The sequence below is a fragment of the Aquila chrysaetos genome, chromosome 26, assembly GCF_900496995.4.
Source record: "Aquila chrysaetos chrysaetos chromosome 26, bAquChr1.4, whole genome shotgun sequence".
NCBI lineage: Eukaryota > Metazoa > Chordata > Aves > Accipitriformes > Accipitridae > Aquila > Aquila chrysaetos.
In genome coordinates, this window is record NC_044029.1 from 2,684,437 (window position 1) to 2,706,515 (window position 22,079).

General features: G+C 41.7%; 1 protein-coding gene across 15 annotated transcripts in view; it reads left to right on the top strand.

The window, feature by feature from the left end:
• ANKS1B (ankyrin repeat and sterile alpha motif domain containing 1B) overlaps nt 1–22,079 on the top strand; it is a 443,348-nt gene that overhangs the window by 384,097 nt on the left and 37,172 nt on the right. For 14 of the 15 annotated variants that reach the window (XM_030002651.2, XM_030002653.2, XM_030002652.2 and 11 more), the window contains 2 exons: nt 5,573–5,680; nt 10,979–11,158. In XM_030002651.2, coding sequence (XP_029858511.1) covers nt 5,573–5,680; nt 10,979–11,158 — 288 coding nt within the window. Of the gene's footprint in view, nt 1–4,834; nt 4,854–5,572; nt 5,681–10,978; nt 11,159–22,079 lie in introns of those variants that run through there. The other variant, XM_030002664.2, reaches the window with a different exon arrangement.

The following is a 22,079-nucleotide window of genomic DNA, read 5'->3' on the forward strand; positions in this document are numbered from 1 at the left end:
GTAGTACCAGTAACTTTAATTATAATTTATCTGCTGTGTAAGTGATCCTGCAAAATATTGTGGGATAACATATTGGTATTGCAGTTGCTCTCTCATAGTGCTAGATGAGTAACACTGAAGACCTCAAGGAGGTTGGCCAGCAATAATACCCCTGAACCAGTGACTGGACATTAGCTCAGCACAGAGGTGGAAATGCAAGTCATCAGCGGAGGGAACAGTCTGAGATGTCTGTCCCCTAGGATTCAGTTTAGGAATGTATTCCACCTCTCAAACTGTCCAATACTTTTTCCACTTACTGCCTGTGAAAACAGAAGGCTTGTTTTCGCTTTATGTACAGACCTGCTTAGTGCTTGGTATTTTTCACATAAATAATATTTGCAGCCTTGTCTCTTGGAATAGGTAATCATTATCGTAATAATCTTTGTGTTTGTCTGTATGTATAATAGACTTTTAGGATTTCTGATTTATGGGGTTTTGAGCCTCATGTAATAAAAATGCACATATGTAATGTTTGTCCTTACATCTGAAGCTTAAAAAATCATTAAACTGTGATTTAACTTTATTTTTGAAGGCCATGGATTTAACTTCTTTTTTATTAAAAATTTGTTTTTAAAAAGCGGTTCAGCAGGTAGCCTGAGACACATCCTCAGGAGGTAAAGTGGCCATGTCTCAGTATTGGCCAGGTCTTGTTTCATTGTATTTTCCTGATTTTTATTAATGAAAAGTTAAATTAATATTTTCCCACTGAAATACTAACGGTTATCGATTACAAGCCCAAAATTGCTGTTACTTTTTTTATCTCTAGTGGAGCCAAAAGTACTAGCACCTAGTGTTTTCAGTCCGCCAATTCTTGAACTAATGAGAATTCAGAAAACAGTTTAATGACAAAAATGGCTTGTCTGGCGAAGTCAGGACAAAAATTCCAGCAGCCTCGGTAGTACCACAGGCTGTCCTGAGAACTTCTGCAAAAAATAATAAATCTCGTCCACCTGAATCTGACTGGGATGGCAACAGCTGAACAGCATTGTAACACCCCTGCTCTGGCAGCAAGCAATGTGCAGCATTGCAGCTCAGAGGAGTGTAACAACCCGGGGACCAAGATTACCTTTATTTAGAGAATATTTCATATCATTATGATACGAAATCATAAGTCTCTTACCAGCCTCTTCAGAGGTGTGATAAACAATTGCTTCCAGTGCAGTCGTGGAAACCAGAGATGCCTTGCACCAGGTCTCTGGTCTGCAGGGTCATTTGGAGCCGCTTGGTTCTCACCTGCCTGTGCTTTGCTGGGCGGTCAAGGCTCTATAGGAAAATCCCTGCTTTGTTAAAAAACGGTAAGAGTTTGTGATAATTTAGGGTTGGAAGGAATCGGCAGTTGCAGTCAGGATGAGAAAGAGCATAAAGTATCCCAATGTGAAAAACACAGCAGAAGTTTAATATGGTTGCGACTGGGTTTGGCTGTGTCTGGTATTGGTAAGCCAATGGGCATTCAATATCACAGCTGACTCAGGCATATTTATCTTTCAAAATATGCCCATTATTACACCATGTAATCTTGGTCAGCATGGGTGGCATGGTTTTTTTTTTTTTTTTTTCGCTTTTTTGTTTATTTGGTTGGTATGGGGTTTTTTTTGCTTTAACTGTTCATCACTGACAGCAGTTCTGTGAATACGATTTGTAAAATTTTGAACAGTTGTCCATGCTGGGAATTTAGATAGCAAGTGTATTTAATGCTTTTTCAAATTTTCAGTTAAACCAGTCATGGTGATCAGGTGAGCTGTACTGGTTAGTCTGGGCTCCCTTCCTGGGTATTCCGGGCACTGCCGTTATTTTGGATTAGCCCTGTGGGGCAGCACTGTGGTAATACTCAGTGTATCCTTCACCTGCAATTCCAGATAGCCTGGAGTTTATTCCAATATAACCAGCAGTAAACTGGTTAATAAAATCAAATTTAGCTAGTGTTTTGGGCTGTTTACTTGCAGAGATAGGAAGATCACACCTGGTTGGCTTGTATTTACCATTTTTCTTCTTAAATTCTGACGTGTCTGATGCTGCTACCAGAGAATCACTAGTACTATTCTGATCACTCTCTAGTTTTCCACTTTGTAGCTAGTTCCTAGTGTCTGATTGCTGATACGTCTTTAGTCCAAACTGCTTGCGCTATTATGGTACTAATTTTAGCCCATACAGGAACTTTCCAGATTATTCCAAAAGAAAGGGAATTGATGTCTTTAATTTCAGCAATCTTTATAATACTATTTTTAAAAAAAAACAAGTAGGATAATTATAAAATACAGTATTCGATCATATTATTCAATCAGAAGAAAAGATCAGGCAGAGGAACGTTGCAAAAATAATGCTCAGTTTTAAATGGAATTACTTGTTAATTTCAGCATCCGCACATACACAGTCATCAGGGAGTTACTGGGCTACATGTGTTTGTTTTTTAAAACATCTGTCAACTAAGTCAGAAATATAAATGCAAAGTGTTACATTGGTTACATTTGTGGATTTCTTACATTTCCTAGTGGAATTTCATTTTGTATGCTAATCATTGGAGAATATGGAGGTAAAAATAGGATTAAATTTGTGTGCATGTGTAATTTCTTTGGACAAATGACTTGCCCCATTCATTGTCCTTTAATTTTACTACAGCATCAAATATAAGCAAATATATGAGATGGAGTTGTATTATTTTTGTCTCAGGTATCCTGCTGTTGGTGTGGAAAGAGGCATGTCATATACGTGCTTTTTTTTTTTTTTTTTTTTTTTTTTTTTGTCACAGTAACAAAATAATAGGCTGTGGAGGACCTCAAGCTACTCTGAACAGTTTCATGACATGTTGTAGCTGATTCCTGCAGCCACACTGCAAAGCTCATTTCACTGTCCTGTATTAAGTAGGCTACAATCCAGCTGACAAAATGCTTCACTGCATAGCACTTACATGCATTGTATTGACTGTCCCTATAGCTCAGTGTTACTGTGTTCACCATTACCTGGTATATAGAAAATATTCATGGGGAACTAACTTGTGGGCTAAAGAAGTGCAAGACTTTTAACGGTTACCTGATACACAACTTTAAGATGTTTCTAAGATACTGCTTTAGGCAACTTTGCCATTGCACACCGTTGACCTATATTTATGATATTTGACATTTTTGATAAATACTGTCAAGGATAATCCATCACAGACCAAGGTTTCAGGGTGTTTGTTAAACTCTCCTAACTCAACTACAGAAATGTTTCAGAAAACAGCATTTTATATTTGTAAGTTGAGTAACAGGTTTTCCAAGTAAGAAAATTACTATGGAGTCCATTTCCAGAAGAATACAGCCGTCTTCAGGTAACAGGGTATATGGTCCAGGTGAGCCTGGGCTCCAGCTGCCTGTTGGCTGAGGACCATGTGTTTCTGTAGGTTGCATCTTTAAATCCCTACCACCTCAGATTTGGGGTGACCACCATTGTAATGGAAAAACAAAATGTGGAATAAGCTTAGCAGCGCTTACAGTGTTTAAAGATCTGTATTTCTTTCAAATTGAGCACAGTTTTTGAAATAATAATAACCATTTAGACCCATCTGCTGATCTCTTATGTGCAAAGTCCCTCAAGACTCGCGTCCTTTTCTCTGTTGTTCAACAGCTCTGTGAAGTCAAAGAGAATTGCTGTGTGTGGTTTGATATAGCTAAGAAGGCACTCAGAGCAGTAAGGACCTCGAAACAACCCAAGGACTGTAGCTTGACTTAAAAATCTCTGGGTAAATGCTCTTGGTGATGGGGAAGCATTATGAAAGAAGCAAGTTCACTGAAGTACATTACCTGAGTAATGCTTAAAGCAGCTGTAGTTCACTCACGTGTTTCATATAGTTAAATACGGAGATAAACTGTGCACCCTTCTGTTTAACATTCAATGTAGACTGAATACATAACTAAGTCTCCTGCATGCCTCCAGCACGTGCTGCGCTATCTCAGCTTCACTCGTGCTTCTCCAGATTTAGACTCATAGGAGAGCACGTTGCAGGCTTGTGGGACTCTGCAGCTTGGGTCTGCTCTTGAGCTGCAGGGTCTGCAGCATCCCTGTAATCTGCCTCTCGGAGGAAGGCCTCCATCTGTTTCATGTCATAGCGCATCGCTTTGTAGATGCGGGCAAACAAGATGTTCCTGATGTTCAACAATATCAGATAGTGCAGAGACATCCAAGAGAGGAAGTGTGGACGAATTCATGCGCCCACGGGTAGGCAGGAGTTCACCCACCAGAATAATGACGGCATGTTGCTGTACCATATCCTGAGATAGTGGATCTAAGAGATGGCATAGGGGAGTTGCTGGCGTTTGGGTTTTTTTTGCTTGTTCTCGTGAATGGTAGCTCTTAGTGGTACTGCTTAAACCGAGGTAATTTTTCAATTAAGAGGTAGCATTTTCAGGGTTTTTTGGGGACTATTACTTTTTCTAGGTTGAGTGAGAAATTCCTCTCAACTGAAGGGTGTTGACACACGGTGGTCCTAAATATAGTGGGAAGTACTGTCTTCTGAAAGGGAATGGAGGCAGCTCTGGTGTATGAAGCCTTATATACAGTCTGGAAGAGTTACATGAGGACACTGCTGTTTGCAGAGCAGAGGCTTGCTTCTACAATTAGAGCAGCTTTACACTCTGAAGCCATTGTAGTCATTAAAGAATAGCATTGAAATAAGATTATTTTTCCACTGATGCTTAAGTTTCCAACTTGCTTCTCCTGCCCTCTCTGTTATCCTGTGGTTCTCTATGTGGCAGGGACACAGAAAGATACAAGTGGGGAGTGGTTGCAGTAAATTTGGAACACCTTTTTGGCAGCGTTCTTGGAATTTGGACAGATGCAAGGTATTTCAACCTATCCACTGATGGTCACGTTTGTGTGCAACAGAGATTTTTTTTTCACTGCATCTGATAAAAGTAGTAGACCTCCAGGACAAAGTTTGTCTGTCCTGTGTTTCTTATGCAAGGATGATTCTACACGATAATGCAAACTGTGCAAACTGTGTGTGTCGTTTGGAGATTACCAGTGAAAGGCATGGTGAATAGATCTACAAGTGATAACATTAATTCATTGTGTGGTTCCTTTTTTTTCCTTCTTGCCCTCTCTAAGCATTCAGTGGCTGTTCCTCACTCTCTTCCTCATCCATCCCATGAATCCCTTTAATCCTCATCACTTGCTGTTTCCCTGCACCTCTACATTTCCTTCTCCAGTCTCTTCCTCCCCTTCCCTTGTTTTTGCTCCCGGTCTGCTGCCTTCTCTTCCTATTTCATTTTCCTTTCCTTCTTATTAATTTTTGAGCCTACTTTTTTTTTTTTTTTCCAGTTTTCCACATCTGTACCTGCTTTGGTTTCTTCCTTCATTTTACAGGGTTTTTCCTCTGTTTGATCTCGCCTCTCATTTTCTCTGCTGATTGTTTGCCTCGCACTGCTCTCTGTCTGCTTAGCCTGTGTAGTGGACTAACTTGTTAAAAGGTTTAAAGAGAAAATGGCTTCACTCTGAATGGCTCTTCATTTAATGATTGCAATGTGTTCTCTTTAATGAGGTATTTTTGTCATTATTTCAGGTCTTAAAAATCAGCTTGATTGGCCACCGGAAGCGCGTTCTGGCATCTTTGGGAGACAGGCTTCACGAAGACCCTCCTCAGAAACCACCTCGGTCAATAACCCTCAGGGTGAGTCCCCATGAAAATTTGTTTGTATTTCTCAAAAAGTCAGCAAGCATTTCGTAACATTCACATGAAATCAGTGGCTGCTTTCAGTGGGGTTCTAGATGCCTTAGGGTGACCTGCTCAGTCGTGCCTCCCCGTATGGCCAGCGGATATAAATGGACATTTTTGCAGGGTCATTCGTCTGATCTGTTTCAGATGTCTACCTCAGGATGAGATTAGTATCTTAGAAGTACCAGCTTATCTTCTTTGCTCAAGGAACTAGCTCAGGACCAGGTGTGTACAAGCTGCACAACTGCATTTGCCCACAGGAATCCCCAGCCCAGCCGATCGATGTTGCTGAAGGAGAGTTACCATTTTCCTTTCACGTTTTCAAATGCTTGCACTTACTTTTCAGAGATCTGCTTTATGCTTTCTTTAAAGAGAGACTCTTGAAATTGTTGAGCTACAAATGCCATTAAGATGTTTCTGTGTATCAAAAGTTCCCGCTTGTCTTTAACTTTCATTTGTGTTCCCTCTTTCAGAAACCCTGTTGCAATGTCCGTGGGGTTTTTCCGCACTTGACCAGATTTAATCTCCTCTCATTACAACACCTTCACTTGGTTTCTCCTATCCAATGCCTTTGCTTCCTTGCTGTCTGTTACCCTTATCGAGTTGTGGTCTGATGATCCGTTCCTACTGTGTTCTCTCCAAGGGAGCTCGTATCAACACTTTGTATTTTGATATTTTAGGTCACACCTTTTGCATTTGATTGGATCTGATTATTTTCAAGGGGCTGCATTTCTGACTGGAATCGCGTTTGGGACTAAATTTCCAAATGTCAGAGTGTCTGTGCTCCCCAGTTAAATTTCCTGGTGTAAAGAGAAATAGAGAAAGACAGAATGAGGGCTCATTTTTACATACACTTACAATTTCTGTGACCAGTCTGTTTTCACCACGCTTATTCTCAGATGCCACATATAGACATTTTAGACACACACCCCCACCCCAAATTCAACCTATTCCTAATGCCATGTTGAAAAAGGTCTCGCAAGTCTACAACGTCCTGCTCTAAGGCATGTTGCACAAACGTGTGGGTATTTTTCTTGTATTTTATTTTTTATGTATTATGTGAATGATTCCTGATGCATGGCAGGTGTTAAAATACTCCCAAGAAAGAGGAATCATTTGAAAGTCGCACATTTTTGCTCAATACTTTCAATGCTCTGGACTGAGGAATTAGTTCCTCTTCAGCAGGTGGGAAAGTTTCCACAGCCCATGTTATTGGTTAGGACTATATATTCTCAGTCAATAGTGAAGAGAAAACTGGATGTCCTCCATCTGCAGTCAAAATGATAAAAAGTAGTCTGCTGCTCCACAGCTAGAGCTACTGATACGGGCAAGTGCTAAATGTCATTCATCACCTTGTGGTGTTGGAGTCTTCACACAGAATCCTAAAGAGGAGGACATCAGTTTGGATTAAGGTTTTCTTTCCCATCAACTGCTACTGTGTCATTTCACATGAAATGAGGACATAGTATTTAGTCTGTAGTTTGCAATAATTTTTAGCTTGAAAATTGGTTTAAATAAACTGCCTGCTGCTACTAGAAGATTGATTTATATAGAATCAGAGAATGGTTTGGGTTGGAAGGGACCTTAAAGAAGGGACCTTAAAGATCACCTAGTTCCAAGCCCCCTGCCATGGATAGGGACACCTTCCACTAGACCGGGTTGCTCTGGATCAGTAGAAAAGATAGTTTGTTGTTTAAAGAGTCTACTTTTAAGGTCCCGAGGTCAGCCTAAGCATGGCTAACACTCGATCTTTTTCTACTCTTTTTGTATTAGCTTTTAAAATATTTCAAAGGAAAGAATGGTTAAATATTGAGGAAAAGCAACAAACGTTAAAAGTATCCACAAAATACGTTATTCCCACAATAACTGTGTACTAAGGAAAAGTTATTTTGATTTCAGACTCAAAAGTTAGAAAATGCTGGATCTCAGGCTACCTATGCAATCTTGCTTTCCTTCCTTGAGTGCATTATAATCTTTAATTACAGGACCAGTTTCCATGTTATTCATGGAACACCATCCTTACCTGCTCAGCACTGGAGGCTGGAATTTGAACTGAAGGAATAAAAATTTAGGCTGAAAATTTGGATTTTAACACAAGAATTAATTCACTAGAGAGAATTCCTGGTTTTAGGAACGGGTTAGACAAACACCTGCAGGTCATGGGGTGCACCTAGGCACCCTGGGAAAGATCTCTTAAGCTCCCTTCCAGCCCCGACCTGTGTGGTTCCAGCTTTACGTGACTGGTAGGACTGAGAAGTGGGGATGAAGCAGATTTTAATAGTGAAATATATGATCAGGCGTCCCTGCAGGGCATGTATCCATGCATTCACAACAAGGTGGAAACATGATAGGAATATCTGGTGACTAAGAGTAGCATGGTACTGAGGACATGACAGCACCTGCACAGGCATCTGTGCCTGGTCTGCAGATCTGTTATGGAGATGAGAAAGTGGAGTGAGGAAGAGGAATGAAGGAAGAATGGTAGAAAGACTTGTGATTAGAGGAATAGCTGTAGCTATGAAAATACAGATTTACACCTGCTTTTGCCACAAAGCCCTTGGATAATGCTTGGTAAGTTATTTAGGTAATTGCCTCATAAACAGTCACTAATTGTATGTTACTGGCATTTTGCATATTTGACTGGAGTCTGGAGTCTGATTTATACAAGTGCTGAGCACACAGTGCTGCAAATTAGATCAATAGAAGTGGAGTTTTGAATACAAGCACTTGGAAAATCAGCCAATAGATATTGTAATTGGACATCCAAAGTGACTGATATTTTTGAACCTTTGTCTGTGTGTCTCAGGTCCCCCACACTAAAGTGGTGATTATAAAATGCCAGAAGTCACAGGGTGTTGTGAAAATAAATTGATTGACATTTGTAAAGCACTTAGGAGCATCATGAAAATGACAATATTAGTCATCCTATCTTCAGAGCAGGAATTGAATAGAGTTTAGGGAAGGGGTTTGGGGCCATGAAATGAGGTGAGAATAAAATACTGACTACACGATAACTAATGATAACACAGTGCTGAGTATATGACAACATGCTGCACAGTAGAGGATCCATCTGTGCTGTGAAGGACGACTTTGAGAAAATAGCATAAAATCATACAATTACATACTGTTCCATAATGCAGCAGCATCGTAATTCTTTTATTCCTTGACTTTGTAATTCTTGCCTGTATTGCCTTGCCAGCAATCTTCCAATAATAGATCTCTGAGTGAATTTCCTCTTTATATGCAGTTTGATAAAATATGAAGAGCTCGTTTAGAGCTGGAATCTGTATGTCCATTGCACGGTCATCTGTCGCTTTGATGCGCTGATGGCCCTGTCAGTCTGCTAACAGTGGGTGAACCAGGATTCGGATCAGAGAGAGGTTGCTGGAGGAGCAGGTACCGGTCATTAGAAAGGACCTCGTTTGGTGCCTCTCTACTCAGGTTATTTTCAGGGCAGAGGTGCCTGCAGCATCTAGTCAGAATTGGGCCCGTGGAAGAATCGGAGGGAGACTTTAGACATTATGCCTCACCAAACCTTCTGAGTATGTGCAGATTACAGCTTTTCAGAAGCTTTTAACTGGGCCAAATGTAGGTGGATTTTTGTGAAGGAGGGAAAAAGACTATTCCTAAGAGGAAAACACTCCTTTCTTTGCCCTGGGAAATGTCAAGTGCTTGTCTCAGATCATAGGAAAGCTAGAGAACTAAAAAACAAAAAAAAATCCCAGTTAATTAAAAGTTGCTAAACAGCTGTGTATCCCTGGTTTTAGTCAACCAACCTGGAAAATATTAATCTGTTATTGTGATTGCAAGGAATAACGTCACGTAGACTCCTACGTTTCAAATACTATCACCAGATGTTGCTATCACGTGAACACATACAGAGAATTGCAACTTTCCTTTCCATTTGGAAGAGATTACAGCTCTCTGATTTCTTACACCAGACCTTGTTTCTTAACAGCATGGAGTAAAGTACCTTGATGCTTTTCAGCATTAGGTTTGCTTCAATGTAATCATGCATGAAATATCCACTTTAATTCTTTCTTTAAATAAAAAGGCAGGGGTTTTTACCCTCCATGTACACTGGAGCAGGTCTTTGCTTCCTCTAATATCTTCAGGTCCCTTTTTCTTGTTCAGCATTGAAATAGAGTATTACAGCAATAGGTAATTTAGACAAGGTCTGCACTGTGCAACCACACTCCCGGGTTTGTTCTGCCTCCAAAGAACTTACTATCAGAGAAATCTCTAGTGTCAGATAAATTGAGCCCAGTAACCTACATCATGAGAGAGGAACACGTTTCTCCACCCAGTTGCTGTGACAGTGGTTTGCAGCCCGGACTGGGGTGGTGCGGCTGGCCAGTACGCTGTAGCTCTGCTCCTGCTGATTGCCATCGCCAAGAGAGTGTCAGATGGTGGAGCTGGGCACCAGTGTTTGCAACTGGTGTTTGAACAAGTGATGTGATGTGCATGAGAATAGGTGTTTCCAAACATACGTACGGTGGCTGGCTGTGAGCGGTGTGGTGGCAGATCCCGGTAAAATGTATGATCAGGAGGACGTGTTTAGATGCTTATTAGAATAGAGTTCATGTGTCAATTCGCTGTGGTATTTGCACACTGACTGATACAAGGTCACAGTTCAGCACAGATTACAAGAAAAGCCTGGTAAAATATTTGTACTCTGATGCTTTCGTGCAGTCTAGGAATTGCTATTTAGCTTGTTTCTGATATCCAGTACTTCAAGTTAAACGGATGTTCTGCAAGACCTATAAAAACTGCAAACAAAGTGTCTATATTTTGTAAACGTTTGTGCATTCCTTTTTTCCAGCAAGAGATGTTGCTAGAGTTCAAATCACTTTCAAATCACTTTCACAGCTCAGAGTGGCTGCTCAGAAGTGGTGAGAATGTATTTCATCTTACAAATAGCTAGCCCTAAATCATGGCTTTATTTGGGCCTTGACAAGAAGTAACTCACTGTTTTATCTCTCTAGCAGTCCTAGAAGGGAGCATATATTACACAAGGAGGTTTCGGAGAGGGAATTTGCTACTAGTTCATGTAAATAGTGAATTATTTTTCCTTCCACATGGGTTCTGTGCCTTAGGTAGCAAATCTCAAAAGTTCATCTACAGCAACCTCTACTTCAGGAATTGTTCCTTAATTTTTTTAGTATGAATAATTCAAATACACTTTTAAATGTGTGGTTTGAAGTCAGCAATACGCTGTTCTTCTTACACTGCGTTTTTCTCCTCTCTGTCCAGGAACCCAGTGGTAACCACACTCCTCCTCAGTTGTCTCCATCACTTAGCCAAAGCACTTTCACTACTGGTGGCTCCCTGGACGTTCCCCACATTATCATGCAGGGCGATGCGAGGAGAAGAAGAAATGAAAACTACTTTGATGACATTCCCCGGTCAAAGCTGGAGAGGCAGATGGCACAGGTAGGGTTAAAACGATGCCATTAAAAGGCTGTTCCTTGCTGCAATTTGTTACAGAACTAATCCTAACCATAGCTGTGGGTCATATATGAAGCCTGAATTGTAAACTACAAAGATTGACAATTTTTACAAGCTGTCTGTTCCAGTTCTCTCTATTTCAACTAGTCTAAGTTGGTGTGCAGTTTCTCCTGAGAGGTAGAGTTTTGGGAGTGTTTAGGTGCCTGGAGGCTGAGATGAAGGTGCCTCCTGCGCACCAGAGCATGCAGTCTCCCACCGGCACTGACTCGGTCTCTCGTTGCTGTAAGAAGGTTCAGATTCCTCAATTTCTGAGCAATATAGATAAAAATAAGCTGACATCAGTTCACTGCCAGCAGCTCAGTGGACTTGGGGGCTGGTGATTGCTGCATTTATTAATGGAGAGGGTCAGCATTCTGCTAAATTCTGTGATCTGGGGATATATCTTGAGTGTTTAAAAAACAAGATTTAACTGCGCAACAACTCATTTGAGCATTGCAACAGTGCTAGACTCAACAGGATGTTAAATCAAACTGTTCATGAAAGAAAGCCTAAAGTAGCCTCCCTCTCTAAATGTTTTCACCCAACCACAGTAAGAGTAATGATAATTTTAAATCCAGCATACGTTGACCAGAGTGATGTCTTGTACCATTCTAAAGGGCAGTAAAGTTAAGCTTGGGCAGCCTGTTGGCGAAAATGCTTTAGGATGAACTCAGCTGGTTTTTGGTGGTACGTACGATGAAAGACAGCCAGGTCTTTGCAGCACGTGTTGGAAATGGGGCTTTGATTTGCTGTCAGAAGCAGATGGGCAGCCAGTGTGGTTCCCGGAGCGACTCACCCCATGAAGGAGCAGGTTGCTGCATGCTGCTCTGCGTGAGGCTTCCCAGCCGTTCTCTGCCTGCCACAGCCCAAAGTAGAGCCTCTATCCAAAATTCAGCCTCAAAATGGAAACAGCTATGCAAATAACTGTGTTATGGTTAACATAATGAACAAAAGGCTGCAATCTCTCAGCTAATTGCATGAACAAGAAGTAATTAAGTAAACAAGCAAAACAAGGTGCTGCCGTTACCTGGGCACACAGAAACAAATTGAATTCCATTTGTTCAGAGGACATTTCTGGGGAAGTGAAATTGCATTTGGTTGGGTGGGGCTGTTTCCTTGCCTTTTTTTAATCTCCTAATTTGCTGCTGTATAATGTTATTGTACAGAATTAAGGGGAAAGTTGCCTAGTGAATGAGCTTGTTTTCAAACCAAAGTGCTGGGCTTTTGTGGCAAGAACAAGATTGAGCTGAAGTCCAGCAAGGAAAAGCCCAGTCCTGAACATGAAAATATTTCTTTGAAGGTCGTGAAATTTAGGTGTTCGAGCGTGAAATACACACTTGCTCATGGCTGAGTAGGCTGCTTCGTCTACTTAGTTCATTTTATCACTTGGTTCACAAATCCCTATTCTCACTTCCTCTTTTAGTCACTAACATTGAAGAAAAAAAAAACAAACAAACCCAACCCAACCCCGAAAAGCATACTAGCTGTCTCCTTTTCACTCTTTTCTTTTCCTGTTTGAAGTTCTGGTATTCCCAAGAGGTATGACACACTCTCATATATGGCACCTGGAGATTTTCTTTGGACTGTTAAAAATGGCTTTTCCAGAAGGACTGTGGTATGTTGCATATCCAAAGAGAAAACTGAGCACTTAGTACCTACTTACACCACTCCAAACCACTTTAAAACCAGTTAAGTGCTGGGATTTTTTTTTTTTTTTTTTTTTTTGGTGGGAGTATGTACCCACTGAATGAATGACTTCAGTGCCTTCTCTCTAACTTTCACTGTGGAATATAGTAGTCATCCTTTGGGACTCCAAAGAGGAAAATGGATTCAGATGAAATCCATAAAACAGTGTTTTGTGTTAGTCCCTGAACTCCAATCTGTTTGGAGTCTTTCTCAGCTGTGCCCCCAAATTCTGCGCTCCTAATGTATGTAAAATTCCCTTTGACTTTAATGGGAAAGTCAATGACTCCCTCTGGTGATCATTCTCACTAAATTGGACTCACCCCATTAAGAGGCTAATCAGGGATTTCTTCAACCATTCTAGCCCAAAAATAGATTTTTAAATTTATTTTTTGCAATATGTGCTTTGCTAAAATGAACTATATTTCCTTCAATCTTTTCCCCCAAAGCCCCTTTGAAATTAAAGGTAAAATAATTGTTTCTGGAAGACAAAGGAGGTCTAACTGATTCTTAACATGAGCCTTCTGCTCCGTGGTTGTTTTTTTTTACCTAGCAACTTCCTCCTTGCAGTTTGCAGGTTCCTTTGGCTTATGTCAGATCAACAACAACTTCTGAGCTGATACCAGTCCAGCTTTCCAGCTAGAATACTTCTCACAAGCAGAATGATCTAGAGGGATTACTGGAATTGCTTTGAGGATATTCTTTGTTTTAACCCTTTCTTTGCTAGGCTGCTTGCATGCCGCTCTATGAATCTGCATGTTTACTGGATGCTATAGTAGACGGATGTGCATAAAGACTTCTTTGAAGCTGTGATTTTTTTAAATGGTTTTAGGTATGTTCTTGACGATGAGATTAATAGGTATTTTTATAGCCTTGAAGAGAGAGGTCGACACGGTATTGAGAGCTTATTCATGGTATTGCTTTCATGAACTTGATTTTATTTCAGAAATGTTAGGATCTAAGACTATTTTTAGTCTCAATTTAAAATCTAAAATCTGAAGATATTTTGAGAAAATGGTGAGCTCTGATGTTTTCATCTTTACTATGGCCTGTGTTTTCACTAAACTTTTACATGGGAGTCATCAAGCATGTTGATCTTTGCATCAGATATCAACCAGTGTTTGTTAAAAGTGAGCACATCAGCTTAAATTTGTTTGCCTTTGATCTGCTAAATGGGTTTAAACAATTATCTAAACCATAATCAAACCTGCTTGTAAGTAATACAACACTTTGTTTCCTGGAGGAAGCACTGATTTAAATTTACTTAATGTGGGTGGTTTTGTCTCAAGGCCAGCATGTACCTTCATTCACAGTTCCCTAGCAGACTGTTTGTGACCTGAGAGGGGAAAATCCTAATATAAACAATGAGTCTAACCAATTTGGATTCCCCACTGGAATAGGTTTGGTCATCCAGCTCTCCAGTTGTTTGTCCAACTCTGAAAGTCTTTGACGTCTGGTTGGATAAATCACAACTGCCAAAAAGGTAATACAGAAGGTTGCGAGATGGTTTGTTTTCCAGTTAAAAAGGAAAAAAAAAAAATCCAGAAAGGGTTTAGTAGTCTGAATCATCTTTGTGGATGTTGAATTCTGAGCCTACAAACTGTATATTAATATGACCAAATTAACGTAGTTTAAAATAGCTGAAGCTGTTCTTAAGATTGCCTAAACCTTTAAAATAGAATTGAAATCATACAGGCAAAGCCTAAGGACTTTGGAACCAAAATCAATAGGAGGAGTCCCATTGGAGGGATTGGGCTCTTCATTCACCCTTGAAATCATGGGGCGGGGGTGCAAATATATATTTGCAGGGAAGAGCTTTGGAGGTTAGAAGGAAGCATAGCTAAGTTCATTAAAATACACGAGTTAAAATGTCAGGTCTTTAGGATTTGCAATTCTCCAGGCCGCAGAGAAGCTTTAGGTACTAGCTGCAAGCATGTCCCAGGCTTCCAGCCCCGAGGCTGTTGCTATTTATTGCTCCAGCCGATGACATAGGGTGTTTTTAGCCACCGTGGTCCGTAAGACCTGTCGCCGCGGCGGTCAGCGTGCCGCATCCTGCCCCGAGCCGAAAGCCTCCACGCCGTTCCTTGCAGCAGCCCAGCTGGGTCAGGCATCGTGCTGCACCCTGAGATGGGAGAGGTCTCTCCCTTCGGGAGGCGGTGCGTGGATGCCTCTTCAGGGCTCCGGGGAAAGCTCCGGGCTGTGTCTGCCTCTGGGAGAAAAAACTGGTCGTGAGTCAGAGTAAGCTTTCTGGTAGGATAAAGCTAGTTGTGGCCCGTATGGGGGGCACCCCAGTGGGCTGTGATGGAAGGAAGAGAATCCTTTTAAGATCTCAGAGGGTTGGAAAAATTATTCACAAAGGCTGGCAGGAGAGGTTCTTTCCCAAAGATACTGAACCCAGACTTATTTTGGAACGCCTTTTGGCGTTCTTTGGTCCCATGGTCTGAGGGCTCTTACTATTTTCTTTTTTTTTTTTTTTTTTTTTTTTTTTTTCTCCTAAAATGGAAGTTAAATGTAAGGTCATTGTAATGACTGGGTAGTACGTTTGAAGTAAAGCTACCCCGATTGTTGGGATTCTGCCTTGTAATGTTATTTTGTGAGATATAATAATTCATTGCAGGATTAGGATTGATGTGCAGGAGACGGTCATTTAAATGGAGTTAGTACCAGAGATCCTTTATCTACAATAGGAGAAAAGTGTAATAAAAACAAGAGACAGAATTCGTGAAGGCAGGTTTATAGGAAAATTGTGAAATAATTTTGCTGCTTTCTGAAATAATACCTTCAACTCAATAATATCTTCCAAATACTTCATGGATACTAATGCGTTCATATTTCCAGTGCACTGTGGGGCTATGTGGTTTAAAATCATGTTTTTCCATTGTACAGCTAAGAAAACTGGGGTACAGGGATGTTGCAGGTTTGCTAAGATGACACTGAAAGTTTGAAGGAGCCAAAAATAAAACTCTTGCCTCATAAGACCCACCTTCAGTTTTTTAACTTTTAACCACAGTATGACTTTTTTTATTTGCTTGTTTCCTGTTTGTTTTCCTGTCTCCTGCTCTGCTTTGGAAGGATTTAAAGATTACAGTGAATGAAGGAAAATATGCCCAGGAGAATACTGGTGTGTAAAATGAGATAATCTAAGAAGCAATGAACAATGGGTTTTATCAATGGTTGAAATTACTAGTGAAATAGCAGAATTCTTTACTAGTAGATTTAAGAAGCAATAAATACAAAAATACGGTTGTCTAGATTATTTCATTCTGTTGTTATTTCTAAGGTTTCTTCCATTTTTTATAAGCATAAAATAGTATATGTTGTGGGGGTGAACAGACAGCCATTTTAAAGACAAGTATGTAAAACCCAAACAAAATGCTCTAAGGTTCATATTTTTAGGTGCTTTTTATTTTTAATATGGAAGGATGACTGAACTATGAAGACCTTCAATTTAACATCAAAAGAAAAATGCTTAACTGAATCTATTTTTATTGCCTGGTATAGGTGTTACTGACAGTTGCCTTTTTAATTCAGACAGATATGAATGCCATAGAGGGCTCTATCTTGAACTGTAAATTTCAGCAAAGTTTCATCTGTAAATCCCTTGAGTATTGTGTATTTAATGGACAAGTAAACTGTTAAAGACATTGTGAAAAATCTAAGTAATTTCTGCCTGAATAGAAAGATACAATTTTTTCAAGAATGTTACAGAAGCTAGCATTTTAGAAATAAAGTCGTGGGATGTGGATCATACCTACATGCTGCTTCAGCATATGGAATTAAGGAAGCCGCTTCTATATTCGGTATTAATGATCCAAACTAAAGCCATAAATACTACACCAAGAAGGGGACAGATGTTCTTTCAAGATGGGGACAGATGTTCTTTATTAATTTACTGTTTTTCACACTCAGTCTTGTGAGCTAGAAGCTCAACCTTGGAAAGACTGTATGAAAAATGGAGGAGGATTGTATGAAAAATGGAGAAGATGAGGTGGTTTCTACTGTCAAATAAACTATTGTTACTGAAAACTTGAATATTTCAGAGTCAAAGCTGCATTTTAATATCTAACATTTACATTTTTGAGCTGCTGGAAAAAAGTTGTACTTAGAGTTTGGGGCGCTTTTCTGAAAGCGCCTGCTTTTTTTTGTTGTTGGTTTGTTGTTATTTTTCACTAAAATGTAGATACCGTTACCTAATGTTCAGGGACCACAGCCTCATAATCTTTATTGGTGGTATTTGTCCAGAGGCTTGTGTCCTCCGTGCGAGGCTCAAAGGCTCCGGCAGCACCAGCAGAAAGGCTGTTGTCCATCGGAAGAGGCTTGCCTGCTCAGCCCCGATGGCGGGGCCGGAGCTGTGGCTGTAAAGCTGGACCTTCCAGGAGCCGGGCAGCGCAGCCGTAGCCTTGGGAAATCCTTAGGAAGACCCTCAGTGGGTCCTCCCCAGCGGGAACCCAAATCCTGGGTTGCTGGATGGAAGTCAAATGAAGACTGCGGGCCTATCAAAGAAGATCGCTGTCGCGTGACAGAGGGTGCCGGCCGGTTGAGAGGGAAGCGCGGCTGCATTATTAGTCTTTTCGGAGAAAAACGTGCAAGGTGTACGGCCCTGCCTGAAGCAGGAGGTGGAGGTGTGCGAGACCTGCAGCACCGACCCTGGCGCGGGAGGAGGCTTTGCTTCTCGCCCTGCCGCGGGGCTGGAGGGGACAGTCAGTGGTGCTGGGCCGGTCGTCTCCCTTCGCGGGGTGTGCAGGCTGTGGCACGCACCTTCTTGTGAAACCTGGCTGCGGGCACTGACCCGGAGTGTGTGCTCACACCTCTCACCCGCCGCCTGCCTGCCAGAACGCTGTTCCAAAACGGCTGGTGATTTTCCGGAAATCTTCATGTGAAGTGTTTTCAGGAGAAGCAAAAGAAATACAGCAATGCAAAACATATAGACTTATTCTAACAAGAAGTGTTATTGCTAGTTTCTGCTTCTCTAAAAGAAATACTGATTTCAGACTTCACTCTCCATCTCTGAAGATCTCGTTTTCGAAGGAGGATCTGTGATTATTCCTGCCGGTAAGACAGGCTCTCCCCAGAGCTTTGGGAACATTCAGGGAAGCAGCATCTACTGAGACGGCACAACTGTTCTCCCACGGCTCTGAGCGACGATTACAAAAGGGGCCAGACAGCCCCATTATCCAATTTTCATTTGTTTCTTTCAGCTGTTGCACCTTCAAAGATTGTTCGCCATGCCAAGAGTGATCTTTCTGGGATGTGATCCAAAATTCTCCTCATTTCTGGAGCTAGACTGAATTATAGTTAGCGAGTCACTGCTAGATAACGTGCATCAGAGGGAGCGGGGTTTGCCGCTGTTTCTCTCCTTCCCCCGGCGCCTCGCTGGGGCTGCAGTGCCAGGAGACGGGAGCCGTTTCCCACGGGTCAGCCCTGCAGCGAGGCCCAGAGGAGCCAAGAGAAAGTTCCTCCCCATGAGGAGAGGCAGGCAGGGGCACAGGTTGTTCACAGAGGCTGTCCAGTCTCTGTCCTTGGAGATTTTCAAGACCTGACTGAATGAAGCCCTGAGCAACCTGGTCCCATCTCACAGCTGCTCCTGCTTTGAGCTGGGGTTGGAATGGAAATCTTCCTGAGCTCCCTTGCAGCCTGAATTATCCTGTAATTTATTTGCTTATTCTTTTGCAAGACTGATGTATTTAATTTGAGTATACTAAAACTTCCAGATCTTTTTTGTGTCCGCTCCCCACCTGCCTGTTAAATCGCTCTGCTAATTTATTTGCTATTTTATTTGTGTATTTAATCTTACATTCCCAAGGAATACTCTTATTTTACTGAATTTCATCTGACTGATTTCTGTAGTTCATCAAATCCATTTTCAGTTCTTACCCCATTCTGGGAAGTCCCTTACTTCTGGATCCTCCCTAGAGAGCCTGAGCGCTCCTCCAAGCCACGGCATGGAGCAGGTCATTGCAGATTGCCTCAGCATCAGTTGTGCTTAAATACCGGTAATTATTCTCTAAAAGAGCATTTCAACTTCTTGTGCAACCTCTGCATTTTGACTCAGGCTAGTTTGTGTATGGGGCATGTGTCCTGTATGTTGTCACATCAGGAGTCACGCAGTTGGTGTCCGAGTCCTGGTGTGCTGCTTCTCCCTGCTGCTGCTTCAGTCAGCCAGTTTTCCAACAAAGGAAGGAAATTTGATCTGAGATGATTGATACTGAACAACCTGATTATAAACATCTTGACTTTTTCTTGGCCCATAGAAGCTGTCTCAGGTAACCCATGGCAGGCAATATTATGCTTTTTCTTTGTTATTCTCAGTAATATATACATAGATATAGATAGATGCACATACATGCATATATTCCTAAGCGTTTATTTCAGGTGGCCGGGAGCAGCATTGGAAGGTCCCATAGGCCGCTAGCACCAGAGGATATTGACTGGATTTTTAAACAACATTTCTAGTAACTTGCTGGTCCCTGCAGTTAGGCTGGCTATAACTTTCTGAATCTTCCTTTTCTCCCATCTTAAAAATTCTTTTAGCCTTTCTTTGTCCTTTCAGTATCTTCTATGACACTCTGAAGGTAATTGCTCCTAGTTTAGGTAAATCTTTAGCACCTCCTAAAGTGCCATCAAATGAAGTTTGCTGACCTGTGCTGAATACATCAGGACTGCCTTCCACCCAGCTCCTGCTTCTTCTGCATATGCTGTCCAGGTATTCTCTTCTGTTGCTTTCCTCTCCTTAGAAAGTATATCAGTGTGTATATACATATATACCAGTATATTACTGGTTTGTGATCACTTTCAGTACAGTTACTTTCTGTCTTCAGATTATCAACCAAGCCTTCCCTGTCTATAGGGATGAAGCCTAGAGTTCTCCTTAGCTAATTTTGTTCACCTTATGAAACACTAAGTTGTCTCTAACACAGCCCACGACCTTGAAGACCTGTATGTGTACCGTCCTACAGCTTTTCCAGTAAATATAGGAGTAATTAGAAAGACTTGAAGCAGATGGAAATATGCAGATACTTTGTAACATGATTGGCTACTGACTTTACTACAGGCATCTGAAGTAATTACGCCCTATTGTCTTCTGTCGTGGAGGGGGTTAGCGAGAACAGTAAGAAATATTATTTCTTATGTGAACTATTTTCTTCAAATCAAGCAGGATTAACAGGAGAAGTTAAAATGTCTTTAAACAATTCTTTTTTAAAACACAATCATAAAGTGATGAAGAGACCACATCAGAACTGTGATTGCTGGGAAGGGGAGGGAGCTGGATGAGTGGAGAGCAGGTAACGCGGAGCCTCACCTCCCTCCGTCCCTCTCACACCGTTAACCTGTACCCTGGGTAGCAGAAGGCAGGAGCTGTGCAGTGCCGGCTGTTCCCTTTCCCCCTTCCTTTGCCCCTCCTGCCCGTCAGAGGTGTGTCCCACGGTGACCGGGCAGGGAAATCTTTGATGCATGGGACATCTATAGCTATCACAAAAATAGCATTGTGATAGCAGAGTCTTGTCGCAATATTACTAGTAAGCATTATCTTTTGGGAAGAATAAGATAAGCGCATGTTTGATACTAATCAGGCAATAGCTGATGCTATTTTGTTGCTGCTCTTTAGCCTATTACTTAAGAAAATGTTCTTTGTTAAACTCTTTTTCACAGAACCTCTGTGTCAGTGGTATTAAGTGCCCAAGTGTATTTGTGTTGATTATGGTGGAGGTGCATGCACAGATTCAATTCCTTTCCTTCTTTTTGAAGGCATATGTTTTGGGAGCTGAAAATTACAAGTGTTTGAAGCCTAATCCCAATTCTCCCGCCTACTGCCTATTTTCTGGCCTCAGATACTCACTTAACCTTTTTCCTTTCCTTGGTTCCTTCCTCTCCAGTGCAAGCATATGCAACTTTAAGTACTTCTCCTGGGGATTTCATAATTCATTAAAAAATTTCAGCACTTTGAAGACATAAAATATGTAGATAGTAAATGCTAAATATTTTTACAGTGGTGCAAGGAAAAGGTTGGTTTCTGAATTTGAATTCATTACCTTCTGTGAAATTAATGTTCCTTCTGTACTGCATTTCAGTACCTTAGTCATTCAAACATTAATGAGTGCAGAACTGAGTAATGAGTTTTGTACTGCTGCCCTTCTGCCTGGGCATTCATACAGTCATGGGAAATTCTCGGTCTCTGCTGGTCCGCTTGATGTATTACTGATTTAATAAATTCAGTCACCTGTATTTAAAGATGATTTAGCTTAAGCCTAGATCCCCCAAACCTTTAATTCTGGAGGTAGGTCAGTGTAATGGGGTCAGTTCACTTGAACGGTCCTTGGAGCAGAGACCTGGACCCAGAACTTGTTTCTTGCAGGTGAGTACTCCGGACATCTGCTTTTATGCCCTCTTCTTTCTTGAAAGAATTACAAATAATAAGAAGGGCTTCCTTCGTTTATAGAAGGGGTTGCAGACAGCCTATCTTCTGCTGCTTTAACCTGTGAAAGAGGAAGGTGAAATACATAGGTGTGAATTCCCTCAGTCAGAGAAGGGCATCACATTGAGAGGTCCTAACTCTTGGGGGGGGAGGGTGCTAACCCCCGCGTTTGTGTTTGGGAGGAGATGAGCTGGGGAGGGAGGGGCAGGGTGGGTACCATCAGCATGGATAAGAAAGGACTGATTTCCTGCCCTTTTTTTAAATGGAGCAACTTAAAGCTTGCATACGCACTTACTGCAGTGTCGTGATTGTCGTGATACCTGTTCCTGAGTTAGCACCAAAGCAGCCGATAGATGTATCTGGTGTATTTCTGCGTTTGCACGCTGCAGCACGGTAGGGCCGCTATCGCAGCATCGCTGTGTCAGTGCAGCAGCTCTGCCGGGATTGCCCTGCACGCCGCTGCTGCGTGGGGACAGGCACCGGCTCCTGGCTGATCCGGCCGAGGCACCGCACCACTCCCTAAGGGCAAGTCCTCGGGAAGGACAGGATTTAAGGATGCACCTTTGTCTCCAGAATAGCAAGATGGTGAGAACCGGCTGTACGACATGATGGCATCACGGCAACCCCGTGCCAGCACTGCGAGTGCCAGGGAGAAATAAGATGCCTGCTAGCATACGGTACCATGCTGCTTTACCTTCCTCCTTTCAGGACCTCAGTGCGTGTGTCCAAATAGCCCTGCAGTATGTTTTCTTGATTACCAGATGCTTGGGG